At 37.2% G+C, this 23,356-nt stretch overlaps 3 protein-coding genes across 8 annotated transcripts in view; 2 read left to right on the top strand and 1 right to left on the bottom strand.

The window, feature by feature from the left end:
- The first annotated feature begins 846 nt into the window (after positions 1–846).
- Positions 847–7,958, top strand: LOC131545668 (phospholipid phosphatase 1). The gene is made up of 6 exons (XM_058784703.1): positions 847–1,188; positions 3,243–3,394; positions 4,011–4,282; positions 4,446–4,503; positions 5,812–5,988; positions 6,060–7,958. The coding sequence occupies exons 1-6, from the start codon at positions 1,077–1,079 to the stop codon at positions 6,177–6,179; spliced, it is 891 nt and encodes a 296-aa protein (XP_058640686.1). The 5' UTR covers positions 847–1,076; the 3' UTR covers positions 6,180–7,958.
- A 173-nt stretch (positions 7,959–8,131) lies between these two features.
- On the top strand, positions 8,132–20,194 carry ark2cb (arkadia (RNF111) C-terminal like ring finger ubiquitin ligase 2Cb). Of its 3 annotated transcripts, none has more exons than XM_058784700.1 (8): positions 8,132–8,376; positions 12,746–13,055; positions 13,828–13,962; positions 14,045–14,168; positions 15,000–15,104; positions 15,214–15,309; positions 16,220–16,323; positions 16,413–20,194. In XM_058784700.1, exons 1-8 carry the CDS (start codon positions 8,316–8,318, stop codon positions 16,528–16,530), a joined length of 1,053 nt encoding a protein of 350 aa, XP_058640683.1. In that variant the 5' UTR covers positions 8,132–8,315; the 3' UTR covers positions 16,531–20,194. The 3 variants fall into 3 exon arrangements, with proteins under 3 accessions (XP_058640683.1, XP_058640684.1, XP_058640685.1); XM_058784701.1 differs by having other exon boundaries at positions 13,831–13,962; positions 16,413–20,193; XM_058784702.1 differs by lacking the exon at positions 8,132–8,376 and adding an exon at positions 8,493–8,511.
- A 2,159-nt stretch (positions 20,195–22,353) lies between these two features.
- Positions 22,354–23,356, bottom strand: part of loxhd1b (lipoxygenase homology PLAT domains 1b) — a 36,602-nt gene continuing 35,599 nt past the window's right edge. For all 4 annotated transcript variants that reach the window (XM_058783805.1, XM_058783806.1, XM_058783807.1 and 1 more), the window contains one exon: positions 22,354–23,016. In XM_058783805.1, coding sequence (XP_058639788.1) covers positions 22,536–23,016 — 481 coding nt within the window. In that variant the 3' untranslated portion in view covers positions 22,354–22,535. The remainder of the gene's footprint in view (positions 23,017–23,356) is intronic.

The following is a 23,356-nucleotide window of genomic DNA, read 5'->3' as shown; positions in this document are numbered from 1 at the left end:
ACATTTAAATCTGTTAATCGAACAAAATAAACCGACATTTATATCTGATAATCGAACAAAATAAACCGACATTTATATCTGATAATAGAACAAAATCGACCGACATTTAAATCTGTTAATCGAACAAAATAAACCGACATTTACATCTGATAATAGAACAAAATCGACTGACATTTAAATCTGTTAATCGAACAAAATAAACCGACATTTACATCTGATAATCGAATAAAATAAACCGACATTTATATCTGATAATCAAATAAAATAAATCGACATTTATATCTGTTAATCGACCGACATTTATATCTGATAATCGAACAAAATCGACTGACATTTAAATCTGTTAATCGAACAAAATAAACCGACATTTACATCTGATAATCGAACAAAATCGACTGACATTTAAATATGATAATCGAACAAAATAAACCGACATTTATATCTGATAATCAAATAAAATAAATTGACATTTATATCTGATAATCGAACAAAATCGACTGACATTTAAATACTTTAATTGAACAAAATCGACAAACATATATATCTGTTAATCGAACAAACCCGTTTGACATTTAAATCTGTTAACTGAACAAAACTGACCAACACTGTTTTCCTGTAATGTGAAGCTGCTTTGAAACATCTGTACTGTATAAATGGCTTTATGAATAAAATTGGCTTGACTTCAGTGTGGCCTGTTTATTTCACATGTTAAACAGTGTTTGGAATGTTATGAAACCTGAATGAAAATGCAGACGCTCAGCTCTATTTTAGGCATCAGTGAACGTGAATTTGCTGAGGAAGAGGAAGCGGTGGGCGGAGCCTGTAGATGATTGACAGGCGGAGGGATTGACCTCACCATCATGCGATATGAAGTAACCGGAGATAAAACGGCGACATACAACGGAACATCGCCATAAAACGCGTATGATTCACGCTCGTTCATAACGAAAAACACGGAAAAGTGACTGGAGAAGCAGCCGGGTGTTTCTTGCTCGATGATCAGATTATCCCCAGTTTAACTAGTGCGTTCGTGTTAATAAATTAAAGAGCTGCTTTGTTTTATCTGATGTAAATAAATGCTCAGCTATAAGTTCTCCAGAGGCTCCAGAAGTGTGTTTGCGGAACTGAGAATGTTCGAGACTAAAGGAATCTTCAGTGTTTGTGTGGACGTCAGCTGTGTGCTGCTCGGTAAGAGTTCAGATTTACATTCAGTTACAATAACAGTCCTGATGGACACTCGGACAGATGTCTGGCCTCTCAGCGGCGGATGGTTTTGTTGAGTAAATATGCGTTATTATTGTAACCGCTTGAGATGCTTATGGATCTAAATGTATCACTGACTCGCGAACATTGCTTCAGTTCCGCTCTTTGATGAAACATTCATAGCCATTTCCGAAGCACATCCTCACTGCACAAAAAGTGTTAGTGTTTTTGTCTTGTTTTCTAGTACAAATATCTAAACATTCTTGAATCAAGATGAATAAAATGAATAATAATAATAATAATATTTATTAAAAAAAAAAAAATATATATATATATATATAATCTTGTTTAGCCTTTGAATTCAGATTATTTTTCTTACCCCACTGGCAGATATTTTTGCTTGTTTTAAGCAAAAATTCACAAACTTTTTATAATTTTTTTTTTTTTTTTTAGAAAACAAGACTTAAACTTAAATCATTTTACTTGTCATGTAAATGCATCTTGATTCAAGAATGTTTAGATATTTACACTAGAAAACAAGACAAAAACACTAAGTAAGAAAATCTTTTTTTTGCAGTGCACCCATGTATATTACCACGCATACTCATTATAGGTCATTCATACGTCATTGCACATGACCATTTACCGCAATACACACTTTTATTATTGTTCAGAAAACCATAAGTTGTATTGAGATACAGTTCTTTAGTTTCTTTTATGAGGTGAGATAAAAGTACAGCTGTAAGTGTTCACAGATAAGTTGTGTTTACATTATATTCATACTGTAGAAATGGCCCAGCTAACAAAAAATGTCCTAAGAACGTTTTGTCAATGTTATTTTTAAATGTTTAATAAAAAAAAAAAATTGGTTAAGAAAACATTAAGGGAACATTTTGTGTTATCATTTTACAAGCATTATGGGAGCATTACTTTGGGTTGGTTTTTGACCGTTCTGAAGCAAGTAGTAAGTAATAACGTTAAGTAAAATGTTTTAGAAAAAACATTCCATGAATGATGTAATAGCTAACATTTTCTGCAGGTATTAAAAAGGTCTTAAAAGTCACCTAATTAAGGCCTTAAAAGGTCTTAAATCAGACCAGAATGTCTTGAATTCAGAAAGTTGTGGAATTAAATGTTGAATACTGTAGCCACTTTTCTGAGCCCGTTGACAGATATTTGTTCTTGTTTTAATCAAACTCAACTAATTTTGATCAATTTCTCAGAAAACAAGACTTATCTTGTCATTTTGCTGGTCAAGTAATTGTATCTTGATTTAAGTGTCTGGAAAATGACAAAAGTGGAGTATTGTGTTTCCTTCGATTTTCTTTTCTTGATCTTAAAAAGGTCTTAAATTTACCTTCATAAACCCTGGTTATTAAAGACCAGACAACTTTGAATGAACATTCTATTAATGTTACTAGAAGAACATTTGTTCATAATTTTGAGAGAACCTTGTCTAAACGTTCTGAGAACGTTCCCTGACGGCTGGAATGATGCTGGCTTTTTTGACACAGTCGTAGATGTTTAAAGCACTTACTATAGGCTGGTAAAACCTACTATATGCAACATATTCCAGATACTCAAGCCACTAGTAGCTCTATATTATGTGCATTATTAGATCATGCATAGAAATGCTCAGAATGTCTGTGGACGAGGAAACCGTTCAGTGGAGAGACTGAGATTCCTAATTCATTTAATGGCCACAGAAAGGCATTCACTGGACTGATGTGATGTTCTATGCATGTCAGAATAATAAGACTAGTCTGGTGACACAGAATAATGCTATTGTTGAGCAACTGATTTAAATAGTGTGCAGTGATTTGATTATTTGGTGTCTCTTCAGCAGAATCTGCACTGAAACATTGTTCTTCTCCAACAACATGCTACATACAACTAACAAAGCATGCATCAACACACACCATCTATATTCAGTAATATCATTGATTAACTGCACTGAAACATCGGATGAGAACGAGACTTGAGATGATTCATCGGTTCTCTTTTCAGACCTTTATTTGTGCTTTCTGTCTTTGTTGCAGCTGGACTTCCATTTGCGATATTGAATATTCAGCACACGCCGTTTAAAAGAGGCTTTTTTTGCAGCGATGACTCCATCAGGTACCCCTTTAAAGAAGATACCATATCCTACCAGTTACTGATGGGAATAATGATTCCATTCGCACTGTTGATGGTAAGTGTTCGGTTGCTTTCTTAACCAGGACCCGTATTCACAAAACGTCCAAGTAGCTCATAACTCACCGATTTAGGAGACAACCAAGGGGCGTGTCAGTCCTAAATTTAGAACTCCTCATTTTTTGCTCTAAGAGTGTTTTGGCACTAAATCTAGCTCCTAAATCTGTGAAAGGTTAGGAGCAGTGAAGAGGTCACAAACTATCCTAAAATAGCTGTTTCTGGAAATCTGCCTTGGAATGTAAACACATTTTAGAAACATTTGACAATAATATGCTTTTATAAAATGTATCGCTTTTAGTTTTGGAGGTTATCCCAACTCTAAACTTTCCTTTGATTATATGCTTGTTTTGATTAATCAGCTGCACAAGAAGTAACAGATTATTTTATGTTTGCATGTCTTACTATCAGCCGTGATTATTCTACTCCGTTAATTAAAAGGCTGTTTATATGCATATTCACTAATTGTTTATGAGAAGCACACATGTAAGAGGCTGACTATTAGCTGAACATATACTTGTTTAATTAGTGACACTTAGCCTGCATTTTAAAGTACTGAACTTCATTTGCCATTAGTTGATCAAAACTTCATGCATTTTGTTTTCTCTTCACCACAGATAATCTTCGTTGAGTGTTTTTCTTTATATCTGCGGAACAGTGCTTCTTTCACTTATGAGTATATAGCGTGTGTGTATAAGGCAGTGGGATCATTTGTGTTTGGAGCGGCGTTGAGCCAGTCTCTGACCGACATCGCCAAATACACCATCGGCCGACTGCGGCCGCACTTTCTGACCGTGTGTAATCCGCACTGGAGCCTCATTGACTGTAAATCCGGTTATATTGAGAACTTCACGTGCACGGGAGATCCAGTCATCATCAATGAAGGCCGGTGAGTGATCTGGAGTCATGCACTAACACTCACATTCAGAAAGTAAAATGCATTTTTACACTTTTGCATTGAATCTGCAAGTGCATTGTTTGATTTAGAAAAGAATGCATTGTTCTGGTTGCATCTGATTTGCTAATTATGATGCACAATCTTCTACCGACAGACTTTCCTTTTATTCTGGTCACTCATCATTCTCCATGTACTGTATGCTGTTCCTCGCTGTAAGTGTGTTTTTATGACAGTATTTCATCTGTTTCATCAAATGTAAGGCGAGATGCTACAGGCAAAACCACTGTTTTTGGGGGTTTTTATGCACAATTTGTTTGTTATTTTTAAAAAGTTTTTTTATCCACTGTTTTTTAATGTCACAAACTCCAGGGAAGATGATAAAAGTAAAACAAGGTTCATTAAATAACTCAAGATAGACAGCAAATATGTGAGACAGCATGCTATACGCAAACAATACCAAACAACTAAAGGGTGTAAACAGAGTAATATAAATACTGGGCAAAACTAATGAAAACAAACTAAAAGTCCATGATAATGAAACTAACTAAACAGAAGCGTGACAGCATGCCTTCTTTCAGACTAGTGGAAAGCAAACAGCCAAAACACACATTTAAGTGTTTCTTTTATTGCATTTCATCTATTTGCATCTGTACATTTCAATTCCAATCCATATCTGTAAAGAGTTTTGTCGCTTACACACACAAGACAGATTTTGTTCATATTTCATTCACACTGATATACAACATTTTCCTCCTAAAAACATAGTGAAAGTGTGTTTGATTTCAGTCTATTGACATTATTTTCTGATTCATGGAAATCCAAAATCCCCTCTGGAAAAACCTTCACTGTAAAAAATCAAAAGTTAAGAAAACTTAAGTTTAAGGCAGCCAGCTTCAGCAGATTTTTGAGTTTTCCCAACTTGTTATTTTCAGTTTATACAACAAAAAGTTGAGAGAACTCAAAAATCTCCTACAAAAATAAGTTGAGAAAACTCAAAAATCTGCTGAAGCTGGCTGCCTTAAACTTGTAAGTTTTCTCAAATTTTGATTTTTTTTATTTATTTATTTTATTTTTTTTACAATGTTTAACTCTGATATAACAACAAAATCAAACCAGAACTATGAATCTGACTTTATCCATTCAGGACAAACTCTTAAATTTAAAGAATCTTTTATATACAAAATTTGATGTACAAAACTTTGCTTTATAATTGCTTTATTTAATTTTTTGTATTGTGCACTACTGTATTGTTTTAATGAAATAGCCTGTGAAGCTGATGTGGCAATAAATCAAGTCAAGTCTGACATTATCCAATCTTCAGATTTATGTGCTGCAAATGCATTCAAAATTGATGCATATTTAATTAGATAATGCCTCATTTGAATATTAATCAACTGGAGCAGTATAGTGATATCTATTAGTTTACATTTCTACCCTATTCACCTGTAGTGTTTTGCCTTAAATGATGTTTATCATATAAAAATATGTATATATTTATAAAAATATACATCTCTTTACAGTTATATCTCCAGTCTAGACTGAGAGCAAGTTGGGCTCGACTGGTTCGGCCGACTGTGCAGTTCTCTTTCATCGCAGCGTCTCTTTACGTGGGTCTGTCGCGCGTCTCTGATTATAAACACCACTGGAGTGATGTTCTCACTGGACTCTTGCAGGGAGCCGCCGTGGCACTGTTTACTGTAAGTGAGGCCGTACGCTTATTAATAAATACATGATACGCTGTAACCAACACACTTCTCCCTCAACGCAGGTGTTCTTTGTATCGGATCTGTTCAGCGCCAAACACACGTCAGATAAAAATGAGGAAATCTCGCACACGAGTCTTCAGGAGACGTCAGATCCGCCGAACCATTACGGCAGCACAGAGTGAGACAGAACGCACTGGATATGAAAAGAGTCGCAGTGGATTTTCCATCCTTACAGTAACATGCAATCCTTTCCACAACTGATTCACTTCATTTTTATAATGTTACTGGGGAAAAAAAGGTTATTTTTCATAATGCACAGCAGTAGAGAAGAATAAAATGTCATCATGATAAACACAGCGGCAGTGCAATATTCGTGGCTGCATCTGTGTCCCTGCAGCACAAAAGCAGTCATAAGCAGCACAGGTATATTTGTAGAAATAGCCAACAATACACTGTATGGTTCAAAATTATACATTTTTCTTTTATGCTAAAAATCTTTGGGATATTAAGTAAAGATCATGTTCCATGAAGATATTTTGTAAATTTCCTACTGTAAATATATCAAAACTTAATTTTTGATCAGTAATATGCATTGCTAAGAACTTCATTTGGACAACTTTAAAGGTGATTTTCTCAATATTTAGATTTTTTTGCACCCTCAGATTCCAGATTTTCAAATAGTTGTATCTCAGACAAATATTGTATTCAGCTTTCAGATGATGTATAAATCTCCTTTTCAAAAAATTGACCCTTATGACTGGTTTTGTGGTCCAGGGTCACATAGTTCTCTCCGCAGTTATTGCACTGAATGTGGCAGTGTAAAAATAGGCTTCTCTTTCCTTACAGACCTCACAGGGTTATTTATACAACTAAAGGTTAAAGTTTATGCAGTGTCAGTGAATCATGAATATCATTGGGAATGGTGCAGTACAAGAACATAAAAGAAAAACATTCCCATCATGCCACTAATTGTTGAACTTTTGCTGCAGTGCACTCTGAGCAGTGAGTGTTTTAGGTCCTGCTGGGCTTTCAGGAATCCAGATTGCTGTTTTCCCACTTGATTTTGAAGTGACACAGCTCTTTCAACACACTTAAAACAGATAAAAATAAAGCTTCTTCCTGAAAATGATGGTTTCATCAAGAACCTTTAACATGCATGGGACCGTTTCCATTGCATTGTAGTGGAAAAAGGTTTTTTAGATTATTAAAATGTTCTTCATATTAAGAAATAATTCTTTGGGGACCATAAATGGTTCTTCTATGGCATCGCTGTAATTGTTTTTTTTGTTTGTTTTTTTTAAGAGTGTATGCATCCCTATCAAACAATCCAACATTTCTATGTGGTAATATTAGTAACCAACATTTGTGTGTAAATGTCTTATTTCAGCGAGGTTGTTTTTAAATGTGAAATGAAGACTGTTACAACCAATGGATTGTACACTTGACTCTAAGACACTATTTCTATGATTTACAGTTGTTTAAAGGATTTTTTTTGTATCAAATTGTCATAAGAAAAAGGAAAGTAGGTATGGGCCAAATATGAACAACCAAAGTGTTTCATTGCATTGAATTCAATTAATTTTTGGTATTTTTTTTTTTTTTTTTTACAACTGGTTATTTTATTGTTATTTTTAATGCAAAATGAATTTAATTGTGATTTATTTTTTATTTATTTATTTTTTTTGATTTATTAATTTTTTTGTTATTTTCAATGCAAATGGTAAGACCACAAGTTTTAAATATCCAAGCACTTGAGTAACATTTTTTGCCTTTGTTTAGTAGCTTTACATATGTAACTTTGTATGCATCATGTACAAAAATATTTTCTTTTTGCTGTTTTTTTTTTTTTCTTTAATTCATTGGTAGCTGTGCTCGTGTGAACCAATGAAACATGGTACTGTAAAATATTTGTATTTTTTTGCAATTAAAGCTCTGCCAGACCAACTGTGGTGTAGTTATTGATATTCAACTAATCATCATAATCATTTTGTCCTCGGTGGCGCCTCTAGCGGTCAGATTAATCTGCTGGTTTCGAGCTTTGGTCAGTTTGATTCACTCGGACGGATCGTTCGAATCGAACCTGTCAAGAACGCGATTCGCGGATTCGATCGAATCCTTGCTCAAAGGTACATGCTTCGCGATTCGGTTCGATCGAATCGCTAAGAAGAACCGATTCAACAGAGCGATTTGTTGGCGAATCGAACGCCGCCGCCGCTGTTCTTTGTCCTCGCGGTGACTGACTGCATATGATCCCGCTGAATGTACATTATTTATTCATCCGTTTACAGTCTGTATTCATCAAACAGAAGATCTGAAGGATGGTGTTAGTTCATGTCGGATATTTGGTTCTTCCTGTCTTTGGCTCAGTGAGAAATAGAGGTATTTATAACACATTATTTCACGATCAGATCACATCTAAGGGCCTTTGCTTGTTTAATGCATGATTATTAAACCCCACGACTGATCTATACGCTGCTGTAGGTCCTTACTACGGAGATATTCAATAAAAACCAGGTGATTTGGTATTTTTATTTAATTTTTTAGCGAATCAAAGGTTTGACTCGGATCTGAGGTAATCTGTTAGCTAGCCGAGCGAAGGACGCTTTCCGCGTCAGATTTCACTTTAAAATGCATTTAAAACCAATCAATTGGCTTGAAAGAAGGATATTCGGTTTATCTGACAGATTGTCGATTCGTTTTATCGTGTATTTGAGCGCTGTATGTATTTGTTGAGGTTTATTTGTGAGGTTTGGTTTTTACCTCAGAAAGCTAAAGATGCTAATTCAGGCCTGAGCTTAACGGACAACATGTAAAACATCAATACAGCAGTTCACTTATCAACTAGAGTCTTGTAATGCTCATTTGTATGAATAAAACAAGTGTTTTGGCTAGGTTTGTGTCAGCCTCAGAATGAAAGTATCTGCAGTTCATCAAACAAAAGCTGATGTGTCTGAAAACATCGATTATTTTTGAGCAGTTATCGTTCTGGAACACAACTTAATCATTTACACCAGCGTGCTGATTGCCTAATGAGGAAAAACACTCGAAACTAGTGTTAAGTCGAGCTGCTAACTTTACCTCCATCACTGATTTCATGAAGCTTTTTTGATTTCTGTTTCTGATCTTCTGTCTCATAGTTTGATTTCATGTGCTTTATTTCTGTTCTTATCTCCTGTCTCATAGTCTATGGAGGCTGAATCTACATTCTGCATTATCAGATCATTGTGTTTTAATGATCATCTGTGTTCTGATCCCTCCTCATTTCCTATTTCCATCAGAAGACGACAAACATCTCAGATCTGCTCCCTTCCTGAGAACAAACACACACTAAAACCAGAGCTAACACATTTAGAGCATAAACTACTGTCTGTATGTCAAGTGCTGTAGTTTAACCCACATCAGTAGCTCTAGAAGAGTGACTCATGTATGTCCCATCCAGCTTTGGTAGTCAACATGTATGTAAATTCCTGTAAAATGGATGCATTTTGTGCTTGGATGATCCCACAAATCTTTAGCTGTCACCTGCATAACGTGTGCTTCATTCATCGCCCTTCTGATTTTACACGATCATTCACAATCATGTTTTGAGGAAAAGCAAAAAAACAACAGACAAAAACACCCAAAGAAGTAACACGCCAACTAACTCATGATTGGCTCCAATTGCATCGAATCCGATGTCCAAATTGCGTCCAAAATGTCATCCATTTGGCAGGGATGTTGATTTCCTGCACTGCTACTGAGATCCTCTATTAGAGCAATGCAAATGTCTATTGTTTGGTTGTGGTTTCTCTACCTTTTGTTCTGGTAATAGACTTCAGTGCATGAATCACATTATTATTATTATTATTATTTTGATTCTACATTGAATAGACTCCAATGTAATCTTTCTGTAGTAAAGATGTACCCTGCTGTACTGTAATGTGCTGTAGCCGATGCATCTGCTCATTGGATGTTGCTTTTGTTCTGTTAACCCTGTACTGAGCATGGTGGGCCTTGCTATTGGTCAATGTTGTTTTATTTGTTGCATGGACTTATTATTATGACACAAATCCACATATACTAATATTTTTCAATAAAGAATATAGTATTTTTCCTAACCTCCAGTGTGCTTCTTGCTGATTTCCATTTATTGTCTCCCCCCACCTCCTCCCTCTGCTGTGACCGATAGACTGATTTCCTCCGCTTTTTTCATCATGAGACCTCAGTGAGTTGATCTGTGGTCATTTACGCTCATCACTGAGGCACTTGAAGGTGCAGTGTGCATTCACGATAACCGTAGACGTCCACAAGTTAAATGAGATCCTACTAGATCCATTTCCGATTACAGTCTTACCGCTGCACCTTTAAGTCTCCTCACGGTAAATGATCCAGATGCAATGTAAACGTGGCCTTTCTCTGTGGTGTGTCCAGGTATCCACACATTTCATCTCTGTGATTGAATCTTTTCTCACTAACACACGAGGAGCGATGGGCATATCCCATTTCTCTGTGTGACGATGACACATCACACATGATTTCGTCTGATGATTTAGGCTTATGTGTTTTCAATTCCTTCATTCTGAAGTCTGTGTGTATCTGCCAGCAGAAAGTAGAGTGGAGAGATGGGTAATTCTGCTTTTCTGTGTCTCATTTTTTCCCATTTCTGCTATGATATAGTTTTCTTCCTCATAAATGAATACTGAAGTGTTCTCAAACCCATAAAGTGGTGCATTGATTCATTTCCTCATTCATTTGTTGTCTTGTAAGTAGCCAGCAGATAACTCCATCACAACACCACAAACTCAGTCTCAATCCATGCTTCAGACGTTCAACCTGTCTTTCATTATTAATACTGTGAAACATCAGTAGTACTTCTGAATGAAGGACATTTAACTTCTATGCAGCCTATTTGATGTAAAGTTAGCCTTTTTGCAACAGGAGTTACAGTCATGCCAGGACGTTTTATTGAATGCAATTGTTGCTCTATAAATTAATGTTCACATGTCAGCTCATAATAAAGCATGCTAACTGCATGTCTTGCCCCTGCACCAGCAAAAGCCTTGGGATCCTGCGATTTCTGCCGCTTCTGATGTTATTTTGCCTATATGGACCAAATTGAATGTTCAGAGTTGAAGGGTTCATCACTCCACTTGGATAAATCACAGTAATCAGATGTTCCTAAGGGTAAAGAGTCAGTCCTAGAACAACATTCCTATCAACCAAACAGATTTCAGACTCATTCATAACTCTGTCACTTCAGAAGTGGGCAATGGATGAGGTCTGGACTTTAATTGTTGTTCCAGAACCAACAGAGGATGTTGATTCAGGAAAATGTCCTACTTCATGTCCATTGAGATGTCATTAGCTGTGAGATTTTGTTTTGCCAGCACATGGATATTGCTTTGGAACATAGTTCCCACACACATATCCAAAGTTCTGTCATTAGAAAACGCAAATCCCTTCATTGATAATGCGTGACAGGGAAACAGCTCGCATAGAAACACAGTAGCTTCGGTCTAAATCCAGAGCACTGTGAGTCGTTTAGACATTTGGCTGAGAACCTAAAGCAGCTGTGGATTCCTTCAGCTGTCCAGGATCTCCATCTCGCAGTCTGCTTTTGGTAGTCGCTAAATAACTGTAGACCGTTCACATGGTGGGCCGAGGTGAGGAGACACTTCTGTTCACACAGCTGTAGAATACGGTTGAGATATGCATGATTATTTCCCAAAAAAACAGTTAAAAACAGCCAATTTCATTGGACCACTCAATCTCAAATCAGTTGAGAAAAGTTAAGACTTCAGAAAAGTCACTGATAAATCTGATCATGTTATCCATCAGGATGTTCTACCAATGCATGGTCTAGGGTTAGTGGTCTATATTTGTTTTAATGCTTTGTAACATTACCAATGTAACCTTTATCTTTAGGTTTGTGGTTTATTGCGTTGGGAACCACACAGTTTGGTTTCCAAAAGAGCAACAATTCTACAATGAAAGTGATACCTGAAAAGTTCACTTTTTAGACTAGTCTTACAAGAAGACAGTCATCAAAGTTTTCTCCAAGACTGGTTGTAACTTTTTAAGATCAGTTACTTATGCCTGATGAAGGCCATAGGATCGAAACGTTGTGAATAAATCTCTTATATATATATATATATATATATATATATATATATATATATATGTTTGCAAGTATTGATAGTGTGTGGGATTTATTCGTATTTGCTTTGATCAGTTATTTAAAAAGGTAGACTTGTCTAATTTCACCCGAAGTGTAAAACTGGCTTGGCTAACAGCTAGTTGATAAGACTAGTGTTTATGCAACTGGCCACATAACTCATTGCCAGTTGATATATGTGAACTAGACTTGTGTATCATGCTATTGTGAATATGACTATTTAAGATGAAAAAAAAAAAAGAAATAGGGGAATTGTATTGTTGTAAAGTGACAAAGTGTTGGATAGAAGAAAAATAAACTAAATTGGACAAAACTGAACCACAAAATGTGATTGGTGAAGGGCACTGACTTCAGTTACCTGTTCACACTGTCCGATAGCAAGTTTGATTCCCAATCCTAAACACTAACTGTGTGAATAACAGCATCCCAAACCAAGAGATTAACGCTGTTCAAACACAATTTGCTCACCTTCACTCTTCATTTCCCATCACACCCCACTGCTGATGATTGATTTCTTCAGGAGAGAAGGAAGGCCAGCGTCCAGCAGCGGTTTAATCCCATTCATAATTCGCTCTGATGTCATTGTTGTTGCAGGATCTCATTTTAACAGGCATCAGCACAGTCATGCTACCTCTTGCCGGCATTTCCACGTAGGCCCCCAGGCCCAGATCCCTGTTGATTTCCCAATGCCCCATCCAGGACAATCTCAGACGGGAATGAGCCATCACCTCGGCCCTGCGCACCAGCCAGCCGGGGCATTACATCCACCCCTCAACCACATACCAGCACCACCGTTCCAGGACATCCCGGCCCCGCCCTTCCTACCTCAGGCTTTACACCAGCAATACCTCATCCAGCAGCAGATCCTGGAGGCCCAGCACAGGAGGATACTTCCACAGTCCAGGTATGACAGCGCTTTCAACTCCTAATCAACCATGCTTCATGAGTTCGCCTGCCCATCCAGTCTTAAAGGGATAGTTCACCCAAAAAGGAAAATTCTGTCATTAATTACTCACCCTCATGTCGTTCCAAACCTGTAAGACCTTCGGTTATCTACGGAACACAACTTAAGGTATTTTTGATGAAATCCGAGAGCTCTCTGACCCTTCATAGACAGCAACGCAACTGTAATGTTCCCAGGTCCAGAAACGTAGTAAGGACATCGGTAAAACAGTCCATGTGACAATTTTGCGAAGCCAGGAGAATACTTTTTTGTGTGCAAAGAAAACAAAAATAACAATTTATTTATGTACCCAAGAGCGTAATCAGCGTTGTTTATGCTTAGGACAAAGCGTGCGTATGCGTTGTGATGCTCTCCAAAATGGTGGAAGACAGTAACGCAGGGGAGAAGAATTGTTTTCTTTGTGCAAAAAAAGTATTCTCGTAGCTTCGCAAAATTGAAGTTGAGCCACTGATGTCACATGGACTGTTTTACTGATTCTTTAATGTAATCAATCAGTTGGGAAGTATGATGATATCTATTAGTTTAATTTTGAACCCTATTCACCTGTAGTGTCTTGCCTTCATCTACCATGTCTTATTGAGAAAAATTCATCAGTGGTTATTTTCATATCAACACTGATAAAATATTAGTTTTTCTGGTATATTATTATAATCGGTTCAGGCACGCATCCAGCTGACTCTGTCTCTAATAGTTTGGTTGTGATTTTTCCCAGCAGACATGCTCCAGACCGAACCCTTCCCCATCCGCAGACGCTGCGGCCACCGTATGAATACCCAACATCCATTCACATTCCCCCACCGCCGCCGGTGCCGCAGCAGCCCCGCTATCTTGCCGAAGGAACAGACTGGTACGTCTGTTTTCAGTGACTAGATAAACTAGTACTCTGTTTGGCTTTGATCGACTGACGTCGTTCCTGTGTTTGTGTTCAGGGATCTGAGTGTGGATCCAGGCCTGCCGCAGTACCACGTCTCTCCCCTCACTCAACATTATCAGCATTACCTGACCTCTCCACGACTGCATCACTTCCCCAGGAACACCACCTCAGCACAAGTGGTCAGTCTGAGCCTTCTGTACCTGCTGCAATCCAGTGTTGGGGATAATGCATTACAAGTATTTTTCTTACCCCATTGCCAGATATTTTTGCTTGTTTTAAGCAAAAACTAACAAAATTTTGATTATTTGTTTTTAGAAAACAAGACTTAATATCTTAAATCATTTTACTTAAGTAAATGCATCTTGATTCAAGAATGTTTAGATATTTATACTAGAAAACAAGACAAAAATACTAAGAAAATCTTTTTTTTTTTTTGAGTCTGGAAGCTAGACCCATTAAATTTACTGAATTTGGAATTTGTATATAGTATCACTATCTTCAACCATTAAGCCACGTTAAGCGTTTTTTACAATGCTTTTGTATCAGAGGAAAACACTTAACATGCATGCACTTTACGTTCATATCCTGGGCTGCTTGCCTGCATACAGTTTGCATCATCAGTACACTGAGTTTGGCCTTTAAATATTACTTTCTTATTGCATAAAGCCACGTTAAGTTTTTTAACTAGCAAGCCATGCCCAGATTTGAAAAGTAACTCAAAAGTAACGTAACGCATTACCTTTCCATTAAGTAACGTAATTAGTTACTCTTTTAGGGAGTAATGCAATATTGTAATGCATTACTTTTAAAAGTAACTTTCCCCAACACTGCTGCAATCATTCATGTTTTTATGTGTGCACGTGACAGATGCTTTATCTAAAGTAACTGACCATTTCATGCATTCCCTGGGAATCAAACCAATGACCTTGGTGTTGCTAGTCCCACTGTTTAAGCACTTTATCTCTTCTGCTTCACTGATGTTGTTTGTTGATTAATGCTGTCCTACACAGGTTGTCCATGAGATCAGAAACTACCCATATCCTCAGTTACATCTGCTGGCTCTCCAAAGCCTCAGTCCATCTCGCCATGCGTCTGCTGTGCGGGAGAGTTACGAGGTACCGTCACACTTGGTGTTCTTTATCGCACATCTTCTGCTTCACAGTTAATCATTCTCTCTCGTGTCATCATGCAATGTGACGTGTTTCTGTGTGGTTTTGATTCTAGGAGCTCCTGCAGTTGGAGGACAGACTGGGCAATGTGAACAGAGGGGCTGTGCAGACCACCATCGAGAGGTTTACCTTTCCTCACAAGTATAAAAAGGTAAAACCACAGCTGTACAATGGCCTTTAAAAAAAAAAGTTCCACCCACATTATCTGTCAAGACTGTCGTGGGTCAACATTTGGTTACATCCTTGCATAATTATATTCCTTATCCTCCTGTTGTGTTGGGGTAAACTACTTCTTTATATTTTGTAAGTTTTTCTCAATGATCATGAATTTTCTCATTGGTCATGAGTTTGCATGCAAAGATTCGACACACAGTTGTGTTTTGGAAAGGCTGTGCAATTTGTGCTTACATCAATGGTATTGGGGTCAAATTGAGTCTCCATGCAATTCACCAAGAATCATCACTTTGAACAAGCCTACACCATTTTAAAATGCATATGTGGGTTTGTAAGGTGAAAGCTGCTGGAGAATTACCAGACCTTTTATTCATTTTTAATAAGTGATGCCGGAGCACAAAAGCAGTCATAAGCAGCACCGGTATATTTGTAGCAATAGCCAACAATACATTGTATGGGTCAAAATTATCCATTTCTCTTTCTCATTAGGATATTAAGTAAAGATAATGTTCCATGAAGATATTTTGTAAATTTCCTACCATAAATATATCAAAACTTCATTTTTGATTAGTAATATGCATTGTTAAGAACTTAATTTGGACAACTTTAAAGGCGATTTTCTCAATATTTAGATTTTTTTGCACCCTCAGATTTTCAAATAGTTGTATCTCAGCCAAATATTGTCCAACAAACCATACATCAATGGAAAGATTATTCATTCAGCTTTGATGTATAAATCTCAGTTGACCCTTAGGAGTGGTTTTGTGGTCCAGGGTCACATATGTGACTGTTTTACTCTGGTTGAACCTGTAAATTACGAAGTGTACGTTTCTTCTGGATTAAAAAGCATGTGCTAAAAGACTAATAACTGATCGTGTGATTTGTAGAGAAGACCTCTAGAGCTGAAGATCGGCATGGATGAAGAGGAGCTCGACACGGATGAGAAATGCACAATATGCCTCTCGATGCTTGAAGACGGAGAGGACGTCAGGTAGTATGACTTTGCTCTACTCATAACTCATTCAATGATGTAAACGGTGGCGTTATCTTTCAACAAATTCCTCGTTGTTCTTTCCCCAGGAGATTACCCTGCATGCACCTCTTCCATCAGGCTTGTGTTGACCAGTGGCTGGCAACCAATAAGAAGTGTCCCATCTGCAGGGTAGACATTGAGACGCAGTTGTCCCCCGATAGCTGATGTCTCGTGTAGCGCTAGCTAAAAGTCCTATTGTCTTTCTTCGTCCCCTCGTGGGTACTTTGCCAAATGTGTGTCATCTCCATCACCTCTCACCTCTGACCTTTGCCTTCTGAGCCAACTGACGATGTAGAACAGGGAAAAAGAAAAGCGCTGAAGGAGTCCAGCACATGGAGAAGAACGAGTCTGTCGATGATGAAGATGGTTTCAGTCAAAGTGCTCTGTATGCGTGTGTGTATAGGACGGCGAATGCCGCTCTGAATGATCTCATATGAAGACCAACCAAATGTTCTCAGTGTTCAGTAGGTCATGGATGAAGCATTACAGCATGAACACCACAAAGTCCGACACATTACACGTGGTTGGTCATGAACTTTAAACGTAGTTGAACGAATCATTTGTGAAAAAAAAAACAAACAACGGGAATCAAAGACATTAGCGAACGAGAGAAGCGTAAGAGTAGAACAATGACCCTGTGTTTAAAAAAGCTCCGTCGTCGTGTCTGTAATTATCGGAGGTGATGCTTGACGTCTGTATGTAACCGTAAGGCCAGGCTTGATATGAACCGTGACAGTCCGCATTTTGTGCTCGTGATGCCTCCGACTCTTAGAAACGTATCCACCAAATGCATGTTGAAGCGAGAGGCCGGGGTTCTTCTGACGAGAGGTCGACGTGCATGAGGACGTTTCCCGCGCGATATTCTACTAATCCTGAAGACACTGTGTTCTCGATGCGTCTCTGAAGTCACTACGAGTGAAATATGTACCTTAATGCCTGTAGCACAAGCACACGTTGAATAGTAACGGCATAACTCTGTGTTTCCATTCGCTCTGTGACTCGTGGTCTCGCTTGGTCGTAAAGCAGCATCTGTAGAGTCATAATGTGCATGAAACCTGTTTGCTGCCATTTCTAGAGGACATGACAAGGGAGTAAAGCCATTTGTTTTATAGAAACCAAACATAACTTTTCTAAGCTGTACTTCATGATCACTCTTCCTCGTTTGATTTCTTCTTTTTCCTACTGTTGCCAACCTGTGTGCGGGGCTGGCACAGCTTCTCGACATAAGTAGCTGCAATGCTGGAAAAAACAAACAAGTTATTTATTGTCGTCTTAATGTAGTTAGTGGTTATTTTTGTAAATGCACTCACTTTCTGATGAGGTCGTGTGATTGTTCCTCTTTCCCTGCTTTTGCATTTGCACTCAGTTTCCTTGCGTAACGTGCACTCCATCCAAAAAAAAAAAAAAAGAAGAAACGAAAAACAAACAAACAAGGGAACGGACTTTTTAACAGCACAGTTTCTTTGCGTAACGATAGTTGTTGCCTCACTGACCACTTTAAATGTACGTGACTGTTTTTTCGTAGCATTTCAGATGTCTTTGTAGTGCGTTCGACGAAATAACCTTCTTGACTTTGCTTTCGAAACTTTTCCAGAATTCAAGCGTTCAGCTGCTTGGAGGCCAAGAAGTTGGAAGCGTTTTCTTGTTTTCGATCAGTGAGCGTCCGCCGTGTATCGCGTGAAATTTTTTCTCATCGTCCGTCTGCGTTTTATAGTTTACACATGATATTGTGCGTCGAAATGCCTTAAGTATTTAACAATCATAATTTATGACTAACTTTACCTACTATGGGTGCGTATTTAAGTTCTGAACTAGTATCGCAATGTAATCGGTCGGTTTATTTATTTACGTCAGCATAACGTGTGTATAAATACCTCATTGTGCTATACTTTAATGGGAGTGCTTTGCATGCGGTTGTACTTTAAGGGACATAAGTGTCAAAACAAGCTAAAATCCCTCCAAGGGCGTGCTGAAATGTGCTAGTATGTGGTGCTGTAGTTTTTTTGGTTACATTCCATTAATGCAATTTCAGCTGTGAGCTCGTAGGCAAACTGTTCAATGGACTGGAATTGTTTTGCATGTCTCTCCTGTTTTTGCACTCTCGGCTTTGCTGCCCTCTCACTGGCATCCTGCGAACGTCGTCCGCTCGTCTTGTCGCTCTGAACCGAGTCGACGATTCCAGGCCGTGAATCTGTTTTCAGTGTTTTCAGTAGTGAGGAGTGAGTTCAGCGCTTACTGTGATTGATTATAGCTGCTTGTCTTGTGCCCATCTGGCTTTAACGTTCGATTACAGCCGGCCATTGTACGCTGTATTTTTTAATCGGGATTTAAAGTGATGCTTATTTTTCCCATTAAGTAGCAGATTTCCTTTACTTTTCTTTACGTATCGGTACTTCATAAGAGGGGCTTTAAATGTCTGAATGCAGGTCGTGTTTTGGTACATTCTAGCGTAGCTGCCGTACGTTTGTCATATTTCGCGATTTTAGCGCGCCAGGTTATTTAGCTTCAATCCCCCAAATATCAATCTGCCAATACGGTGTTGTGTTTTACACTACCGATACGGCAGATGACTCTTATTTCCGGTGAAATAAGCGTTTTTCCTGCCATACGAAACACTCTGTTCCTGGAATACTCGTTATTGTCTACACACTTAGAAATCGTTGCACCGAAATAGACAAAAAAGAACAATGGCTTTATATTTTATGATTTGTGTTTCTAGCCTGTGTAGCCTTAAAGTCTCTTGATTTGATCCATCTCTCCAGCAGATTTTGGACATAAGCAATAGTAGTATCATGTTTCGCTAACAGACTGAACCGTAGATCCTAAAGCACAAGCTCTGTAATGCATGTCTTTCTCAGGTTTTAATATGCGTATGAGAATGGATACATATGTTAAAATATTTTACCATAAATATTTCTGATGTTTTTCTGCTGCTGACATAAAAAGAAAAAAAAAAAAAAATAGTTGAATAACCTGCCAGTGAAAGGGAAGTGGCTCTTTGTATAAGACACTGCTGTGTGCTGTTACTGCGCAATGTTTTCTGACATGAATATTTTATAGCTCAAGTAGAAAAATATGTATTGACAATATTTAAGCAATAGCTTGGTGATTATAATGTATGATAACTAGATAAGTGTATATTGCGTTAAAAAAAGAAAATCTTAGATTCACTTTTGGTGGATTTTGTACTGTATTTATTACTAATGATGATGCAAAAAGTTGCATAGCTTAACCCAAATTTTCTTTCTTTTTTAATTTCTTGTCTTGTATATGACCCTTTTTGTATGTGTTTTTTCAAATAAAAATGTCGAAAATGCCTCAAAATATTTTTCATTGTTGTTTCGTGCACAGTTAACATGTCATCTACATGGTGAATATTAAATGGACTGATAGTCTAATAGCGCTGTGGTCAAGAGCCGTTAAATAAGGAACTTGAACATGTTTGCTTAAGGACCTGTCCTAATTCTTGTGGTCTTGCCCACTTGAGAACACATATACACAACAGGAAGCGTGCAAGAGGTCAAGCCTCAGGTCAAAGGTGAGTGTCCTTAGTGCACACTAAAGCCACAACATCTATAAGGGTGCGTCTCAAATGGAAGGCTATATACTACCAAGGCTTCGTCCAAACTAGTTCAGTTCTTCAGAGGATTGTAGACTCCTCTGTGTTAAACACTAGAATAAGACGGTGTAGTAAGTCACGTATGTTTCCACCCTCTCCGTCATGGCATGAAAATACTAATAAAACTTTATTTTGGAAAAATACTTTGTATTACAAATCTTTATATTATTTGGCTTTCTATTAATGCAATACAATGAATTACAGCCATCTACAGTCTCCCAGTGGCTTACATTATTGGCAGTTTAGCATTAATTGAATAATTTATGCCAAAACAAAAGATAACATCTATGCTTTCATGTCCAAAAACATTACTTTTGTCTTACATTTTAAAATAAATTCAGACAGGCTCAGTACTGACTTGTTTTTCGTCAGTTTTTTCTTCATGAATTGGAATGTGTACATAGGATTTCTGTGTGTTTTAACTGAATTACTGTAGATCTTACTAATATAATATGTAACATAATAAATACTAAGAGACCTCACTGGTTTAAAAAAAATTAAAAAGGCTTAAAAATAACTAGTGTAGAGGTTCAGAGTAAACAAAATAACAAATTAAACTTGTTGACCATATTTTAAAGTGAAAAGTATTGAAAATCAAAATGTGTAAACAAAGCTCTGTACAAATAGGGTTTGGGGGGTCTTAGTTAAATAAAAAAGTAAGGAAAGTAAAGAAATATGCTTAATATGGTCTCGTCGCATTCAATTAGGAAAGTCACATGATACATTTGAATTCAAATGTCGAAATTTGACCCCAGAAGTCGAATACTTTGTATAACTGGATACTACTGTCTGTCGTTTAATATTTCTATCTCAAAAAGTTGTCAAATATTAAATGTTTAGCTACTTACATTTCGCCTCACACTCTTTCGCCGTTGAAGAGTTTGCGCGCGCATTCTTTGAACGGTAAATCCCGCCTACTTTGATTTGATTGGTCATTTTGACGTTGACGAGGCAGAGGAACGTAAAATGAACTTTTTAAACTTTTTGTCATTTTGTCATGAACAATATTAATTACTGAGGGGGACGATTTGCCTATATCTGTATCTTTTTGATCTTCAGGGAAGCCGTATCGAAGCTTATGTAATTGTTTGGTGTTGGTAGTTTAATAAGAGAGTGAATTAAATAAATTAAATAAAAAAGTTCTTCACTTTAGGAAAAGCAGTTGATTTAAAATGACAGGCTTTTTCACAGGCTTTACCGCTGTGATAGTCTGAGGCTTTAATCTTTTTGTGGTCAAAAGAAAAACTGTTACAGTCAGCACTTTCTTCATTCAGGAAAGCTAAAATAAGGGTAAATTAAGAAATTTAAGGAAAATCCTTTAAAAGAAACTGGTTTCTGCAAAGAAATGTGTTGTGAGATCACAAAACTCCTATAGAGCCTAACAGAGGCTTCAACTAATAGAAAAGTAAATTGATGACGAACACAGAAAATGAATACCCATCTTTTTCTGATTTGAAGACAGAAAAATAAACAGACACTGAGAAAGGAAGATGCAAAGCTCAAGCACAGCTGATCATGATTATGTGATTGATTAATCAATCAACCAATCAGATACTTATAAAAACACATTCACAATACTCTGGCTCTTGATGCCCAGTTCATCTCAGGATATAATAAATAAATAATTGAAAAACTGGATATTTGTCAATTAATTTACTTGTTCCAACAAACAATTTAAGGCTTTGTGGATTGATTTAAAAGCGAATGATTATTTAAATCACAAAAATTGTAATATAAACAATCAAAATGAAACACTAAAAATATGAAATATTTTATTTGTTTTTCTGCATGTCACATGACTATTAACCAACATCAGAGAATCGTGAACATGCAAATGCGTTGATAAATTATCTAAATATTAACTTAAAATCTCAGGATGACTTAAAATTGAATCTCAAAGTGGTTTGACAAAAGTTTGCACTGCAAAAAATGATTCTCTTACTGTTTTTGTCTTGTTTTCTAGTATAAATATCTAAACATTCTTGAATCAAGATGAATTTACTGTACAAGTAAAATGACTTCAGATGTCATGTCTTGTTTTCTAAAAAATAATAAAAATGTTGTTAGTTTTTGCTTAAAACAAGCAGAAATATCTGCCAATGGGGCAAGAAAAATAATTTTGTTTAGCCATTGAATTAAGATTATTTTTCTTACCCCATTAGCAGATATTTTTGCTTGTTTTAAGCAAAAACTAACAAAATTGTAATTATTTTTTTTAGAAAACAAGACTCAATATCTTAAGATGCATTTACTTGACAAGTAAAATGATTTGATTCAAGAATGTTTAGATATTTATCTACGAAAACAAGACAAAAATACTACGTAAGAAAATCATTTTTTGCAGTGAGTAGACAACGTTTTTGGCGGCTTACATAAAGTTTACAGGTTCAGTCGCTGGACAATGTGACAGGATCTAAAGAAACCTGATGACAAATATGACAGTAATTCTCAGTACAAAGGATGTTTATTTGAATTTCTTTAAAAAAGTACAAACTGCTTTATCCCAAAGAGAGTGATTTCTGAAACGTCTTTAGTTAAAAATCCAAAGCGTTTAATATTTCGGATACAGCACTCTGTGAGTTTGTCCATCTGCTTTATTTCTGTCCAGCCACTTTCCGCAGACGAAGACAGTGGTCACCCAGTTGGCGGTGTTGGTGACCTCCACACACTCCAGGTACCATCCGGACGAAGTGCCGTTGTCATCGTGCTCCACTTTGATCCTCAAGAGTTCGCCCAGATCCAGCATCTCCAGCAGAAAGCGGTCTGTCCGTCCTCTCTCAAACAGGTTTCTGTACTTCCCCTTCAGCGCTCGCTTCCCAGAGTCTCCGTTGACGCCGTAGAGCGTGATGAAGACGTTGGCGTCGGTGGCGGCGTCATTCACGTCTCCGGTGATGATGATGATCTCGTATTTGACGGGAACCAGACTGCGCACTTTGCTGGCGAAGCTCTCCACAGTTTTGGTGCACTCAAATGTCATGAACTCGTCTTTCTTGGCCGCCAGCGGAATCCGAGCGTCGCATGTGAAGTAGAATCTGCAGAGGATAAACAGAGAGAATGACGCTCGGAGCTGCTCACGACAGGATTTCAGATAGGGATGCACAATATTAGATTTTTGCCGATATCCGATACACCGATATTTTGCAAATTATTCTGGCCGATAGCCAATACCGATTTCCCTTTGTTTTGAAACAACACCAAATCTCTCCTGTGCAGAGATTATAAACAAAGTATTTTTAATTTTGCTTAGTTTTGAGCAAAAACTCATTTGTTTCACTGCAAAAAATGATTCTCTTACTTAGTGTTTTTTTTTCTAGTATAAATATCTAAAAATTCTTGAATCACGATGAATTTACTGTATAAGTAAAATGACTT

This window comes from Onychostoma macrolepis, chromosome 08 (assembly GCF_012432095.1).
Source record: "Onychostoma macrolepis isolate SWU-2019 chromosome 08, ASM1243209v1, whole genome shotgun sequence".
In the NCBI taxonomy this organism is placed as follows: domain Eukaryota; kingdom Metazoa; phylum Chordata; class Actinopteri; order Cypriniformes; family Cyprinidae; genus Onychostoma; species Onychostoma macrolepis.
This window is presented reverse-complemented; position numbering and strand designations above follow the sequence as displayed.

Bases quoted from the DNA above. Each gene is read 5' to 3' on its own strand.
- LOC131545668 (XM_058784703.1), top strand. From the start codon at position 1,077: ATGCTCAGCTATAAGTTCTCCAGAGGCTCCAGAAGTGTGTTTGCGGAA. The intron at 1,189-3,242 runs GTAAGAGTTCAG...TCTTTGTTGCAG, and splicing joins CGTCAGCTGTGTGCTGCTCG to CTGGACTTCCATTTGCGATA. The intron at 4,504-5,811 runs GTAAGTGTGTTT...ATCTCTTTACAG, and splicing joins ACTGTATGCTGTTCCTCGCT to TTATATCTCCAGTCTAGACT.
- ark2cb (XM_058784700.1), top strand. From the start codon at position 8,316: ATGGTGTTAGTTCATGTCGGATATTTGGTTCTTCCTGTCTTTGGCTCA. The intron at 8,377-12,745 runs GTATTTATAACA...TTGTTGTTGCAG, and splicing joins TGGCTCAGTGAGAAATAGAG to GATCTCATTTTAACAGGCAT. The intron at 15,310-16,219 runs GTAAAACCACAG...TGTGATTTGTAG, and splicing joins TTCCTCACAAGTATAAAAAG to AGAAGACCTCTAGAGCTGAA.